This window comes from Aythya fuligula, chromosome 10 (genome assembly GCF_009819795.1).
Source record: "Aythya fuligula isolate bAytFul2 chromosome 10, bAytFul2.pri, whole genome shotgun sequence".
NCBI classification, from domain to species: Eukaryota; Metazoa; Chordata; class Aves; order Anseriformes; family Anatidae; genus Aythya; species Aythya fuligula.
In genome coordinates this window covers 21,845,327-21,860,990 of record NC_045568.1, presented here as the reverse complement: position 1 = coordinate 21,860,990, position 15,664 = coordinate 21,845,327, and the positions used below count along the sequence as shown (strand labels likewise).

The window sequence follows — 15,664 nt, the reverse complement described above, 5'->3', positions numbered from 1 at the left end:
ACAACTATACATTTACTTTGCCATGGATTGCTGAGGCTTCTGATTTGCAGTTGCTGAATGCAGAGCCCACTCTCTGTTTCTCCAACCGTTTCTCTTTGATTTTATGTAACTTAGTATTAAATGGAGTAATCTCCTTCCTCCTGCAGATGAAGGCCATACCAGGTTAAGCTCTGATAAGGATATGGTTTCGGCAGTAGCAAGCAGGTTTTGAGCATGTGCTTTCTTTTCCCACTTGCCTCATGCCACGTGTCAGTTGGACCTCGTATTCCAGTGTGTTTATATGCAGTGGCCTCAGAGGTGAGCAATGAAGTTTAGTAATCCAAACCATAAAGCTTTACAAACAGCAGTGACTCAAGCCTGATAGTACAAAGATAAATCGTGTAATAAATTAGCAAATTGTGAATCTGATTTTTCTCTTAAACTTGCCCACAGTACTGTGGGCCTGGAGTAATGTGAAGTACTACTCAGCACACCTGATGCATCTGCAGTACTGGCATTCAGCTGCATCTTCTGAAATATTTGGTTTCAGCCCTGAGCGAGTTAATCCTGTTTTTCCCCTGCCCCTGACATTTTGGTTATCTGTGTCCTGCAGCAGGAGCGTTTGTGCAGTTCCAGGAAGTCTCACCAGATAAGCAGCTCCTGAGCCCTCCTGCGCAGCAGGAAGGTGGAGGAGAAGGGAAGGTGGAGGAGAAGGGCAGCAGGTGAGTGGCCACACATCTGCCTGGCTGTGCTGTGCCCCCACAGAGCCTGGTGCGGTTTTTGCAGTGAGACTATCCTGAGTTCCCTGCTGTTTGTGTCTGCTGAGGACTTGGAACCACATTAGGGATGTCCTCCTAGGGTGCTGGCCTAGTTTTTTTTTGCTAATTGTATTCTGCCTCTGTAGGCTCCTGTGCTCTTTCAAAGATTCTTCCCCCCTGTAACTGCTACTTTTGACCTCATTTTCCCAATTTTACTGTTATAACGTGCTCTTAAATTCTTGCTGTGAGGAGCTTGCTAAAGCTCACTTTCTTATCACTTAGATGGGCACCTCAGGTGTTCACAGATATTTCACATATATGAAATACTCTAGTTTAGGAGGTGAGAGTGGAGGTTATGAAATACTCCAGATTAGGAGGAGGGAGTGGAGGTCACCTTTTCTTCACAGCCTGAGCACCAGCTCAGGGAACAGCACAGGAAGGGTATAGTTGCCAATTGTTTTTTAAATTTTCTTCCAGTTTCTCGCCCTCTTACTTCATATTTTATATTATTTAATATTTGCAACATTCACATTTCACCAGATAGAGCTAGCTTCCATGTTATTTCTTCCCTAATATTCTTGGTTTCAAGCAGTCTTGGAAAGAGTCCTCATCTTGTTACAAGGGTCATATGACCACCTAATCTCCAGGAGTTTTTAAGCCGCATCAAAGCTCATGTGCATTTTTTTTTCTTTTTTTTTTCTTTTTCTGCCCCTCCTCCCTCCAGTTTTACCAAGTAACTTCAGGAAAGAAATGCTGTAGAAAGCAAATGGGCTACCCTTCATTGCCGCCCCTTTGTGCCAGCACAGTTAGGAAGGACTCACCATCGGAGGCCTAGAGGACGTGTGTGGGGTGAGCGCCCAGAGCAGCGAAGACCTGCAGGCGAGCCTGGGTGCTCAGACCCTCCATCGCCTTCCACCCTAGGGGACGTCCCCTCTGGCAGTTCTCCCTGCTGTCTCTTGAGCTCTGAGTCTTTTTCTGTTCTCATCTTGGACAGTGGAAGCGTTTGTGGCCCCACGCTACGGAAGGGCTTCGTCAGGCCATCTGGTTTCTGCTCTGATAGTCGTCATCTGCTGTGCAAGGCGTGTGGAGAGCCGAGACCCGGCACTCGGCGTGGCCGGCACTAGGGAAGCCTCACAGGAACCATTGCAGCAGTGAGGCTTGCACAGAGCCTGAGTTCTCTGAGTGCTGTTTACATGGAAGAATAGCTTTTGAAGCACTTCTCTGATGTTTCTATTTTTCTGTGAGTATAGAAGTCCACTTTAAACATCACGGAGCATCAATGCACCATAGCCACGTTTTGGGAGTGTAACAAATATTAATAAGAAAGCATGCGTTCCTCTGAGAAATGAAGCTGATTGCTCTTAATGGAGGTGATATTCAGCTTGGTAGGTTGTGGATTTTTTTCTTTGTTTTTGTTGTTGCTTTTATTGCTCTGCAAAATTTGTGAAGGCTATCTGATCATCTTAAGTAAAATAATGAGCACATTTGCATGTATTTTCCTGGATTTGTTTGTTGCTTTATGTGGTGAAATGATCTGTCTGAATAGCAATAGAATTCCCATGAATAAAGCTAGGTTTTAACCAACATAAATTGCTTCCTAAATAAGGCTAATTATGTTCTTTGTGCACAAGGAGTTTCACCTCCCTTCCCTTTCACTTTTCTTAGGTGGGATCCACTATTATTAATAAATAAAAGGTCTTAGAAATCTGAAGGTTTCTTGGTATAGATGTTGTTTCTCTAGAGTGAGATCTGCCATGTGGCATCCCCTTGGATGAGGGAATCATGCCTCTTAATTTCTTGTCATGTAGACTGAGGTTCAAAATATACTGCGTGTGCTGAAACGCTCACGCAAGTGCAGAAATTGTTTTAGTTTCTGTATTTAGCCTGGACAAGCTTTTTAGCTGAGATTTCTCACTAGACTCTTGCAACAGGGTGGGTGCCTTTTGGTCTGGTTTTTTCTCCTGTCTGCTCTGGAGTGCAGCTAGCCATGTCAGGAGTTATCTGGCAGGCTAGAACACGGTGTTGTAAAACTCCTCTATGTCCCCTGGGCAGCTTGTTGATGTCAAAGGTTTTGCAAATGTAGGGTGGGATCTTCATCTGGTGCAGGTAAGTAGCACAAACTTATTTTATGAAAAGCTTTCTTTACAACAGCTTTGCTAGATTGAATTGTGTGCTCTAAAAAAAAAGAGCAGTGTTCTTGTGATCAGAGTCTCAATATAATATTCATATAAGGTGAATCAGTTTATAGACACCACCTACCTATTTAAACCTTACTGACGGAGAATTCCTGTATAGAAATATAAATGTCAGCTCTATTAATTTTCCTTTAAAACATCCAGAATTATTTCTGTGTTGGTTTTTTTTCCCAAACATTTTTATGGCAGTACATTGCAGTTTTGAATATATGGTAATATGATAAATTATGTCAGTTTCACTTTCATTCATGTTCAGCATATGCTTCTGCTTTGGTTATTATACTTTAGTTTCTTGGGATGTCTTTACCTAGTGTGCAGACATGCAGAAGAGGGAATGGCTTTGCGGCAGCTTATGTTGTAACGGTGTGTTGCAGCTGCAAGTTAATAGAATTATTATTAAAAAACAAAACAAACAAACAAAAAAACCACCATCAAACCCAAACACTTAGATGCCTTTTAGCATCTTTAAGAGTCAAAGGGACAGACAAAAAGGAAAACTGTATCCTGCTTCTATGCTGGCTGCAAACATGCTACGTGTCTAAGGCAGCAGGAAGCTTTTAAAAGTCCATGTTCATTCTGGTTTTGTTGGCTCCCAGTATTTTAGCCTTGGAAACATTGTGCAGGGAGATATTCTGGATTAATCTGAAGATCTCAAGCTTGTACATGTATTATACGCAACTTAGCTTTGAGATCATCTATTTCTATCCTAGGTTAGTAATATTTGCTACAAACGGGAAATATCAGTGAGACAGCAGAGAAGAGCAAGGGGAAAAGAAGCCACAAGGTGAGAATGGCTCTCTTTAAATGTCTGAGGGAGTAGGGCTTGCTGGCAGATGGTGCTCTGGATTAGAGTGCCTGCCCATGCGTCAGGTGGTCACAGGGTGATGTACTTTTGCTTTATATCTTTTAAATATGACAGCAAGACACGTTAAAATACTGTTGCTGGCACAGTTTTGTGCTTGAGTCCTTGCATGACAATTGCTTTCTAATTAGAGTTTCTGCCTCACAGGACATCACACTAATCCTCTGAAAATTTTATTTAGTGATTTTTAAAGAGTAGTGTTTCAATGGTGATATAAATAGAGTGTATACTTTATAGCTGGATTTATGTCTTGTTGTGCATCTTTGAATCTCTATTTTTGATTCTGCTTGAATCTTGCCATGAAGTGCACTACTTTGTGTCTTCAGAGGAACACATATGTCATCTTGATTCTCTTAATTTTCTACTAATTTGTCTGCCTGTTATCCTGTCCAATTTTTTTGGCTCAAATGTGCAGTTCTTTAAAAAAAAAAAAAAAAAAAAAAAAAGTCGTGTGTTGGACATGGAATGAAAAGCCCTGTAGCTTTAAATCCAGCAGTCCCAGCCTTTTTTTTGCATCTAAAGCAAACACTCCATCTGAAGGAGAGGTGCATAGCTGGCAGTGAGCTCTGAGCATAACTTGATTTGCATCGGCAGCACAGGAGCGCTGTGCACACAGCGATGCTCGTTTTGGCAACAGCGCTCTGCCTGTCTGAGATGCATGGCGTGGTGCAGGCGGCTGCAGGGCAGCGCCCAGCGCTGGGGCGAGGGCTGCAGCTGGCCATGCGGTGATGTTGATGTGGTGCTGCTGTACCTGCGTATGCTGTGAAAGGGACTTCTGTGAGCCCGTGAAGGTGAGAGGCTCGTGGAGCATCGCTAGGATGGCGTTAGTTATCTTACTTGGCTGTTTTATTTAGATTGGGTAGAGCTTGACCTCATTTTGTAGCATTAGTCTTGGAAACGCTGCGTTTTCCTCTAGGCACTGCTGTTGTATTCTGTGGTTGTTTTTATATAGCTTGTCTTCACTTCAGAAGCTGGGAAGTATGAAAAAGACTCCTGTCTGAGCGAGTGTTACGATCTATAAAGAAGATCAAACGTGTTGTTGGTTTTGGGGGTTTTCTGTCTTTGTTTTTTTTGTTTGTTTGTTTGTTTGGTTTTTGTTGTTTTTTTTTCTGTTCTGGGGTTTGGTGGTATAATGTAATGAATGATGAAAGAAAAGGCTAGTAAATGCAGCCCAGTGTCAGAGAGATGTCTGAACCAGTAGCTTTTTAAATGCAACGGCTTGTTTTGCTGTTTTAAGTATGCAAAATGTATTTTCAGGAAGTAGTAAGCAAACTGCAGAATCATGATTTACTTCAGGTGGAAAAAAAAAAAAAACAAGAGCATATAGCTTCCCATGGAGTCGGTGACCTTCAGAAATGAGTAAGTAGTTTTCTTTGGTCTCAGTTAGCAACCTAGCTCGGCATTGCTGTTTCACAAGCCTGAGTTAACAGTAAGCTTTATTTCCCCCCACATTTATTCAATACTGTAGAGAGACAGTAAGGGCTTTGAGGCTCTGATCTCCAATGCAAAATAGAAGATATTTCTTTTCAAGTTGTTGCAATTAGTTCCCTTGTGCATTGTGCCTCCAATGTTTAGAGAAAAAAGAAATAGAGGATCCAGACATTTTGCTTTTGCTGTAGATCGACATGGGCCTAGGTTTTATCGTCGGCAGAAGACCTGGTAGAGAATCACAGAATCACAGAATTTCTAGGTTTTCTTCAATTCACAGAATCACAGAAATTGCATAGTGTTACTGTTGTGTTTGAAGCTTGTGTGTCTAATCACATTTGTTTAATAGACTCATTATATTCCTCTGGGAAGATCTGGATCTCCTATACTAGATATTTACTTACTAAATTCATCAGTCTCTATAACAAAAGTGACACACAGGTGGCTCTTGGGAACAGCTCTGTTAAAAACTTAGAGTTTAAGTGGTTCAGACAGCAGTGAAGACAGAGAACAGTAAGAAAGAAGGGTTTTTATTTGTATTCAACATTCGAGTTTGATAGATCTGTGTACTTTGCATCTTCGTGTGTGTAACATCAGCCTAATGCATCACCTCCTGAGAACTGAAGAAAGAAATAAAAAAAAATGGGCTGCTGTATTCTTACTCTCTAAATCAGATGTGGGCAGTTTTGCTGTCAGCGTAGTTCATGGATCTTTTGAGGTTGGGTTGTGGAGGTGCTGCTACAGCCAGTAGCGTGTGCTGTCAGCACTAAGACTTGTTTCTAGACGGAGTTTGAGATCAGGAATCTTGGTTTGACGTGAATACTGAAAGCAGCATACTGACTTCAGTATTTGGTAATACAGTATTCTGTATGGATTTCTAGACAACTACCATGTTGCCGTATTCTCCCGGGTACTCATCATCCCCTCAGTGCAACAGTCTCTGTGTTGTCTCATTGTTTGCCATTTTCCTTCAGATTTCCTCAGGCATGTGTCACAGGTGTGCAGCCAGTCTATTCCTTGTGCTGTACTGACTGCCCTTGTGAATTCGAACAGTCTCATGGGTTTAGCTGGTGCTAATGTAGGAGTGCCATGCAGTGCTTAGAACTAAACAGCAAGCTACATTTGAGCAGGGAAGATACGTTTGAAGCCAACTATTGCACAGCTCTCTAGCAAATGTAGTATTTGCAGATGTGCTATGTGTATGCTACATTAGAAAGGCTTTAAATAAGGGAACAGTATGTCAAATTGTATATAAGAATGACAAAGAAATACACAGGAAATACAAATCTTGATGTTGTAAAATGTTTATCTTTTAGCATAAGCTGTTAATAGATTCAACTTTGAAACATTGCTCCCAGGATGGACTTTGGTTACAGTCACACTCTGTGTTGTACTTGCAGAAAATATCACAATTGAAAAATAAATAAAAACATGTGAAGTGTAGAAGCATGGTTGTGCTCAGGAACGTGAGCTATTTAACTAAACACTTAGCAATGACTTGCGTGCTAACTTTCACAAGAAAAATCTCCTGAGAAGGGGGAAATCCTTGTTCTCTCATGTGTGGTCATTCTGTACAGAATGATCACAGAGCTGTTTGTTCTCCCAGATTCCAGACCTGTTTTGCCCAGTTGCTTTACAAGACAAATTTAACTTGCAATCTGAAAAATTAAACTCTTTTCTTCACTAATGAATATGTGAGATGCAATGATAATGTGCATTTATCAAATAGCAGCTTGAAGCATGAGGAAAATAAACTGTACTCTCTGGGAAGTGTTAACAATAGTTTTGTCTGTAAGTTAATGAGATGTGATTTGAACATACTGGGGAAAATAGAATAAATTTTAAAAGACAAAAAAAAGCCCTAAACAAATAAGCAAAAAGGTCATTTTACATAGTTATTTTCTGATGAAATCTTGTGTAAGCTTGTTTCCAAATCTGCCCTTTACTCCCAATCCCTATACTTAACTTTTGTTCAGCTTTACCTCATTTCCTATCCTTATTATTGTAACTTCTGGCCTGATTGGCATGCCCGTCTTGATTAAAAATTTGCAGCTGCTAAAATAAACATCCATTAACATTATTTTAGCCGTATTTTACTGTCATCCTCTTTTGCCTCAAAAATCAAGTTCCTGCAAGCCTTGTGTATTATTCAGTTCCTTCCTATTTTTCTATTCATATTGTTTTATTCGTTCTGTTGGACTCGTCTTATCCATAATGTCATCATCGCTGTCCTGTTTATTCAGCTAGAACTTCTGACGGACTTCTTGACTTCTCTGTAGCTTTGGAAAGACATGACTGAATTGGACCACAAAGCATTACTCTTTTGCATTCAAAAATGTCTTTGCTTAAATTTTTAAAGTTCAAGGTCAAGAAGGTAAGGACTTTGATAACAACTGGATTTTAAAAAGAACTGAAGGAACCATAGATGTTTTCTCTGGGGTCACGTTACGCTGTTGTCATGTTCCCTTCTGTCTTTAGGGTGCAAATGCTCGAGGGCACAGTTGGTGCCTGGTGCTGTGTCTTCATCCTCTCTGTGTAATGCCCCTTGCCTCTGCCCACCACTCCCACCAGGTCAGCAGTCATGGTTTTGTGTGCGTTACCTCAGCTGGGAGAGGTGCAGGTCAATTTTTGTAGCATCAGGTACCTCATAACCAGTGAGTAAGTGATCCAAAAAGTGGGATGATGTAGGGCCTGGCTAGCTCTGCTGTGCTGGAAATGCTATGCAGGGAACACCCATGCGCAGGGATTGTATTGTCCCGGTACAGATTTTCCTGCAGCTTTGCTGTGGAATGAGTTAAGCTACTGGTGATCGGCGCCCCATGCAATTCTTTCTCGTAGAGCAAGTCAGATCTCCTGTGGTAGCAGCGATCTTCCACAGTCCCCCCTGACCCCACCAGCTGCTGAGCTGAAATGCTGGTCTCTTTGGGGAAATTTCTGCAGTCGACAGAGATGAGGAGAATACGGCTGCTTGCTTTTTCGCCAAACTCTGTCCGTCAAAACAGCATATGAAGTCATATCTCCATTTCACATTGAATTAAGTGGCAAGGCCATAGGAGAGTCACACTGCAGCTGTCCTTTCCAGATAAGAGTTGTGGAAGAGTGTTTGTATGCATACCTCAGGCCATAGCTTGATGTAAGTTTCTTGCAGCAATAGCACCAACTTAGGCAATCCCTGGTCACTTCTTCCTTCTAGTGGTGGTCCTGCAGACCTGCTGATAGTTCGTGGAGCCTTGCGGTGAGCCAGGCGTGGGAGCTTACCAAGAGCAAAACATCTCCTAGGTCCTTCTGGCTGGGTTAGGCCTAGTGCAGGTCAGACCCCAGTCTGGCCCACCACTCAGCCCCACAAGTTGTTGTCCTTCCCATCCCCTGCTCATGCCAGCACAAAGTTAGGCAAGAAACTGCTTACCTTGGCACTGTCACCAAAGAAAGGGAACACTAAATCACATACAGGTCTCTCAAGATTATTGTAAAATGTTGTTCTCTTGAGGCTGCTGTCTAGCCTTTCTCTCCCTGGTTAGGTATCTGCCGTCTCTTCCCCTTTCTAGAGCGTGAGGACACACTGGGCACACAGGAATGCTGAGAACCACATGCATTCCTTTGGGTTGGCAGATGTGACATGTGAGTGCAACTGTTTTACTAATCATCGCTCATCATTGTTTAACTGCTATGACTAAGGTATAAAGACATTTCCTTTTGGTGTTACCAGTGTTGGTTCCTTGCTCTAGTTGTTACCTTAGGCAGACAAAGGGATTGTATGGGAATTTTTATTGTACTTTTTCAGTCATTTGCCGTTTTTGCTTTCTCATGGTGTTTTTTGTTGTTGTTGTAACCAGGCCAGTCTTCCTATCATTTTGAGGGTTAATTGCCCACAGGCAAAGATTGTTTATGTCTTTTAGAAATCCTAATTATAATCTAACCAGTGGACTGTAGTATGAAAAACACACAGACTTCTTTGAGCTGTCCATCTGTTCATATGCTTTCCTTAGCCAGTTCTGGTTTTGATTTTGATTTTGGAGTGTAATAAGGACTGCTCAAAACAGTTCCTGGCAATGACCAGCAGTTTCAGTGGGTAAGTAGAGGGAGGCCTCTTAAAATATGAAGTTGCTACAGTTTCTGAAGATGGAATCAGCCTATAAATTTTTGCAGAGTAACTGCACCGTGTGTCATAAGGAATCATGCTGGACCTGTTTTCCTTTGTTTTCCTTTTGTATTCGTGTTGGCAGTAAAGCCAAGGCAGGTGTTAGGTAGTGCACGAGCATGTATGTGCACTGGGCACTTGCTGGGGAAGGTGGAAGGTATAACTCACTCTTCTGTGCGTTCACACGGGAGGGAGCTGTTGTGCTTCTAGGGGTGGTTCAGTACAGCATTATTTGGATCTTCTGCCTGTATTTAGTCTAGAGGTGAATGAACAGAAATCTTTTCCCTTATGTCTGCTGTTCCATCTGGATCAAGAGGCATCCTGGACACAGGATTTGCAATGATATAAACATGCAACTTGCAACAAATAGTGAGCCAGAGAGTTGATAGTATCAAACGTGTGGCAGTGTTGCAGTAGACAGAGTAAAAGGGTTGCAGGCCCAAGTTTTTTGTCTTTATAAACATATCCACAAGTATACTACATGGTTGTGCCATCTACATCCTGGGAGATATTCAAAAGCTGTCTGGACATGGTGCTGGGAAGCCTGTTTTAGGTGATTCAGTTTGAGCAGGGAGCTTGAATAAGAAGACCTCCAGAGGCCCCTCCAACCTCGGCCAGTCTGTGGTTTTGTAACATCCTACCAGAAGCAAAGCATTAGAAAAAAGCTGTCTCAACAATAGGTCATAAATTACTTATTACAATACCAAAGTAGGTCAGACAGAGTAATTTCCAGTATTTTTTTTTTTAATTCAGGACCCACAGTAGATTTTGCAGTATGGTTTGTCTTCACTGGATCCAGTAGGGGCATCATACACGGCGTACTCACCTGACAGTAGAGCTGATGCCACCTTGACTCAAATATTGTTTAAAGAATTATGCTACGGGTTTTATGCAGGAGGGTGATATCTGGCTGTAAATTACACTTAACTGAATGTGTGGAAAGTACCTCATAGTAATTCATGTTGTTTAAATGCTTCTTCACTGTACCTCACAGTGATTCTATGCATGGCTTTATAAAAATGTACATTTAGATGATTTAATGCAGATATATAAACGTTTGGGGCCTAATGGAGGTAATTTTTCACAATGTACAAAACTGCTGTGTAGGGAAATGAGGAACACAGGGCCAAATGAGAAATTACAGTGTCATTATCATAAACTGAGGTTAACACCTCTATCCTGTTATCAAGAGCTGTGGTTTTTTCTACAGCCATAGTTTGCCAGACTGTCAGTTTCATACCTCTTAAAAACACATCTCTCTTTGAAGTGCAGGACTCCTGGAACTGATGTGAATTTGGGGTATATTACTACTTTGGTGGAAACTGCAGCAGCAGCCAAAAACTTTATTCTACTTCATGTGACACATAGTTTATTGAACAGAAGATGGTTTTCTTCTACTGTTTGTCACCCCTGTGTTAAAGCAATAAAAGCCACCTTTGACTCCTCAAAATAAGAGATGTTACCAAAAACATGTTGGATGGAAACAAGAAAGATAAAACTAAATTTGAGAATCATTTATTTTAAGTAATCTCAAGCCCCTTTCATACAGATACCTTCCTGCTCACAGAATTTCTTGACTCTGAAGCGACTTGATCCTGAACATTATCAAGATACAGTTTTTCTAAATCTTATGCATAGTGCAGTTCGCCATCTGTTTGCTTTTAGAAAGGAAAATATTATACAGTATCCCACACTGACACATACAGCAATAAGCCCATTGGAAATGTGAGAATTTACTAAGGTCCATTCACCAGCGATGTTTTAGAGCAAAGTAGGAAGTAAAAGGAACTCCTTTTCCCTGGCATTTGGTTTCTCAGCAGCAGCACACCATGGACAACTGTAGTGCAGAACACAGTACAGCAGTACCTGTGGAACACTGCACGTGTACCTCTGACCCAGCTGGGCCAAGTGGACGAGAAAACATCCTCCCTGAGTAACAAATGGTAATTCTCCCCTGTTGATATGGGACCGCAGCCAAAGTGGCTGCCATGGGATCACAGACTTGTGACTTTCTGAAAAAGTTGTTTATTAAAAAAAAAAAAAAAAAAAAATTGACTTCCTGCCTCTTGTGTCTTTTGGTGTGGCTGAAAATCAGTCGTAAGTGCTTCTTCTTTATAAGCTTACTTTAATGTTATTTTAAAATGATGATGAAATGGCTTACCCATTTGGTCATAGCTGTCTGAGATCAGTTTCACTGTTTTGTATCTGGTATCTTGAACTATTTTTAGAACTGTATTTTAGCATTTCTGTGAGTAGTTCTGCCAGGCTTACAAGAATGGTATCGCAAAATATCTGTTCCCTCTGATGAAGTCTTTTTAAAAATTCAATACAGTTAGCAACAAAAAAGTGAAGTCTGGTGGTATAAAACCTCTCTTAGGGACATCTAAAATAATTCTTTGCAAAACATGACCGTATGTTTGAATAGGAAACTGGATCTGTTTTAACACTCGAGTATCCAATTCCAAAATCCAATATTTTTTGTGTTTGTTTGTTGCTGTTCTCCAGAGGTCTCAATAACTTTTATTTTCCACTGTTTTGTTTATCTGCATTAGCTCGTGTGTATTCTTTTTCCCCCCAAAGCTCACTTTTTTGGCACTGAAAATTTCACATAAAGGTGCCTTAAAATAACGTTTCAGGTTGGTGTTCAGAGCCACTGCAGATCAGGGTAGGAAGTAAATAATTCTACATCCAGCTGAAAGTGCAAGGAGACTTGAGAGGCATCAAAAGGAATTACCTATTTCACGCATTTCAGAGTTTAATAAATATAGAGCGTGTTCTGGGGGTTCTAAGAACAAGCAATCTGGATCTCACTTGGCATCTCAGTTCAAAGGTGCTACTCCACGCAACCCTCCTGCCACCCACAGGCCCAGGCCACGAAGGGTCTTGGGCTCCACGTGCTCTCTGCAGCCGGATCTCAGCCTCCCACTGGGACGGGGCCAAGCTGAGGCTGGAGGGGTTGTAGTACAGGCGTATGTCTGTATGGTGTGGTAAATCCGCAGACACAGTCAAACATGAAAGACATTCTTTCTTTCTCCCCTCTAATTTTTATTCCCATAAGGTGTTAATTACAGGTCATATTTCCTAATGAGCTAACTGTCTTGCATCCATCACTGGACTCCACACTGCTTCATGCCCACGGCAGGCGACTGTCTGTCCACCTGACATGGAGAGGTTCGCCCGAGTCATCCCGTCCTGTCTGCTGCGTCCCAGGGAGCAGCCAGTTTGTCTGCACCTACAGCACACACGTCTTTGTCAGCCCTGCGCTGACGAGTCTGTTAATGAGGACTGTTTTGAAACAGGAAATCTAAAACTTACTACTTTCTGTGAGTCTCCTAAATGAAGGCACTGTACTGCCTTCAGTACAGTGAGGTGGAAAAAAAAAAACAACACCTGAATTTTTTAGTGATTAGTTTTCTATACCACTGAGAGTGCTCAGTCACTGGGAAATATGACTAATCCAGGCACCCAAGAAATCACTCAGTTTCCTTCCAGGGCTGCTCATTTCTGTTGTTCTCAGTTCACCTTTCTCACCTTGCCCTATATATTTTTATTCCAAGTAGCATGATGCTTTGCAGTCACAATTTTAAAGCTCCAAATATGGAAGGAAACGAGAGCGAAGCAATCTCCTTAAAGTAGGCTTGTTCTGAATTCTGCTACTGTTTGCTTAAGCCAGCTGCTCTGCATGTTTTAAAACAAGAAGAGAGAAAAAAAAAAAAAAAAAAACAGACTTTGTAAATTTACTGAAGTACTTTCTATAGAAGGGTGAAACACCTTAAAATGAACACATTGAATCTTCAGAAAAGCCAAAAGAGGCAGAATCATAGGTTCTGTATGGACTGCCTATTATTGCAAAACAGATAGAAAAGCTTTTATAGAAGGGAAGGCACGATAGCTTCAAAAGTGCTAGGAATTTGATAAGATCTTGAGGAGGAGCAAGAAGGAAAGTCCTCATGTGACTTCATTTGATCGATGGCATAATGCCAAAGCAGTTTTCAGTTACCTCCTGGTTGGGTGGTCATGCAGGTCCACTCGGTTTAGACTGACTCAATATACTGCAAAATTGTATTGCAAGGCAGATTTTCAAACTGAATTGTAATGCCTATTTTTATACAAACATTGACCATTAAAATACTTCATTTACCAGCATCTTTTCAGGACAGATTGCCAGTCATCTTAAATCAATAACATGTCACCAGCATTTCCCGGTGTTCTGAGGGGCCCGCTTTGTGCTGAGTCTTCCCTTTCTAAAGCACTGTTGATACAGTGAAGGTACTTATCTCTGTTCTGCCCCAGAATAGCACTTTGTACAGTCATTTGCTTTTTAATTGGAAGAAACCCTTTGTATCAGTCCAGAGTAATGTCCACACAAATGGTAATTCTGAAATAATTAACCCAAGATGGTGTACTCTATTACAGCTATTCCGGATTATTTTCTGTCACAGGTATAGGAAAATAACTTGAGAATATACGCTGAAGTATCTGCCTTTAAAGGGGGGAAAGAGAAACTTTCTGTGGATTTTTTCCTCTCAAAAAACTCTTGTCTGAAAGAAGAGTGTACTGGTAGTTTAACTTATAATTACCCACACATGCTATTTAGACCCAAATTGCAGCGAATTAAGTCAATAGAAACTTGTTATTGCAAAGTAATGTTGAAGTTCCATTTCGTTCTACAACTCTGAATGTGCCAGTTTCAGCTTGTAGCACATCTGTGCTGTGGGTGAGCTCGTAGCCCGGTGTGGTTCTGGGACGCTGGATCAGACCCACTCTCACCCACCTTTACCACTGCCAGGTTCAAAAGTATTTAGTTATGAAATGTTATCTCAAGTTACTTTCTGGGGGGGGAAAAAAAAAAAAAAAAGAAAAGCATTAAGTTTGTGTGTTTTTTTTTTTTCTTTTTTTATCTGCCATTTATACTAATATTTACTTCTTGATATTTAATATTAATCTTTCCTTCTTGATATTGACATGATCTTAATATTTACAAATCTTTACAAATGGGTTGGTAGGGGTTTTTGTTTGTTTGTTGCTTTTTTTATTATTTTTTGAGAAGCCAGCTTGTTTTTGTAAAGCAGTTTAGAGGAATAATAAGATTGTGTTGGTGTACAGAATAGGAGAGTCTACACTGTGCTGCTTTGCAGATTATGGCAAGTTGGAAAAGCAGTAAATAGAGCTGTGTCTGCTGATCGTAAAGGATCTGTTGAGAAGGAGCTAAGCACTTTATGCCTCAGGGAATTGGTGGCCACTACTGTCTAGGTCAGGCGTGCCTGGTGTGCGCAGGATCTTTGTTTACTTCTGGGCCATATGAAGAAATTGGATCAGTGACAGTCCTATGAAAATGTGGATGAAATTGCAAATTCCAAGAAGGTGTTTTACCAATCGTGTCCGTACATCTCAGAGACAGAATACTCTCTCTACAGTACTAATGCCATGTATTGTTAGTCCCACTGATTTAGTGCAAGTCCTCTGCACTAGTCTTCCACTAATCTGTCTCGAGATCATGGGTTTATACAAATAAACCTGTTTGAGAGAGTGGTTGATATTTCTGCAGTCGCTACAGACTTGAAAGCTGGTATTCTGTGGTTTCCAGTACCCAAACTCCCCTAGAAAATAAATCAGCTGAGTGCTCCATACAGGTAATTGTCTTTCCTTTCAATGCAATAGCAGAGAGCCTCCATGTGAAGCTGCTGGGAAAGGCTGGCTCAGCCCGCTCAGCAGCAGCAGAGTTGCTGCCGCACACGCAGCACTGCCCCTCTACTGCAGGGTACTGCTTTGTTGTGGTGAATCACAAATATAAACTACTGAAACCAGAGGGGTACAATTAACGCTAATATTTTGCTGTTGTTTCGTGAAGTGTATGTTCACAAGACAGATGTGGAAATGCATTCTGCATTTGGTGGGTAAGCCATGCATTGAATGGTAGTTGTTTAAGTGATTGGCAATGCTGTCCATTGTTTAAATCAGGCTGCTGGTTCCAAGGAGAAGAAATGTGTACCATTAAATCTTGTTTGCTGGATGTGTAGCGCGTGAATCACAGCCTGTTTATCCAGCGTGTTACAGAGCTGTTTGCTGTGTTTGTAAAAGCCAAAATGTTTATTTTGTTCTGCATGGTTTAAAACTAATTAAAACGGTGGTGGTTTTTTTTTTTTTTCCTTTTTTTTTTTTTTTCTTTTTTCCCTCTCCATCCCCTCCACGTGAATAGAGGTGGTTCTAAGCATCATTTTTAGACTTCACCTTTCAAAGCATTACTAAGCTGCCGTCAACACGACAGTAGCGTGGACGAGGAGGTGGCAGCGGCGTGGTCTGG

The 15,664-nt window shown here is 41.3% G+C and overlaps 1 protein-coding gene across 8 annotated transcripts in view; it reads left to right on the top strand.

Moving 5' to 3' along the window:
• TMCC1 (transmembrane and coiled-coil domain family 1) overlaps window positions 1-15,664 on the top strand; it is a 131,195-nt gene that overhangs the window by 102,470 nt on the left and 13,061 nt on the right. The window contains exon 1 of one of the 8 annotated variants that reach the window (XM_032194020.1): window positions 4,273-4,585. The exons of the other annotated variants lie outside the window; for them this stretch is intronic. Coding sequence (XP_032049911.1) covers window positions 4,523-4,585 — 63 coding nt within the window. The 5' untranslated portion in view covers window positions 4,273-4,522. Of the gene's footprint in view, window positions 1-4,272; window positions 4,586-15,664 lie in introns of those variants that run through there. 8 annotated transcript variants of the gene reach the window in all.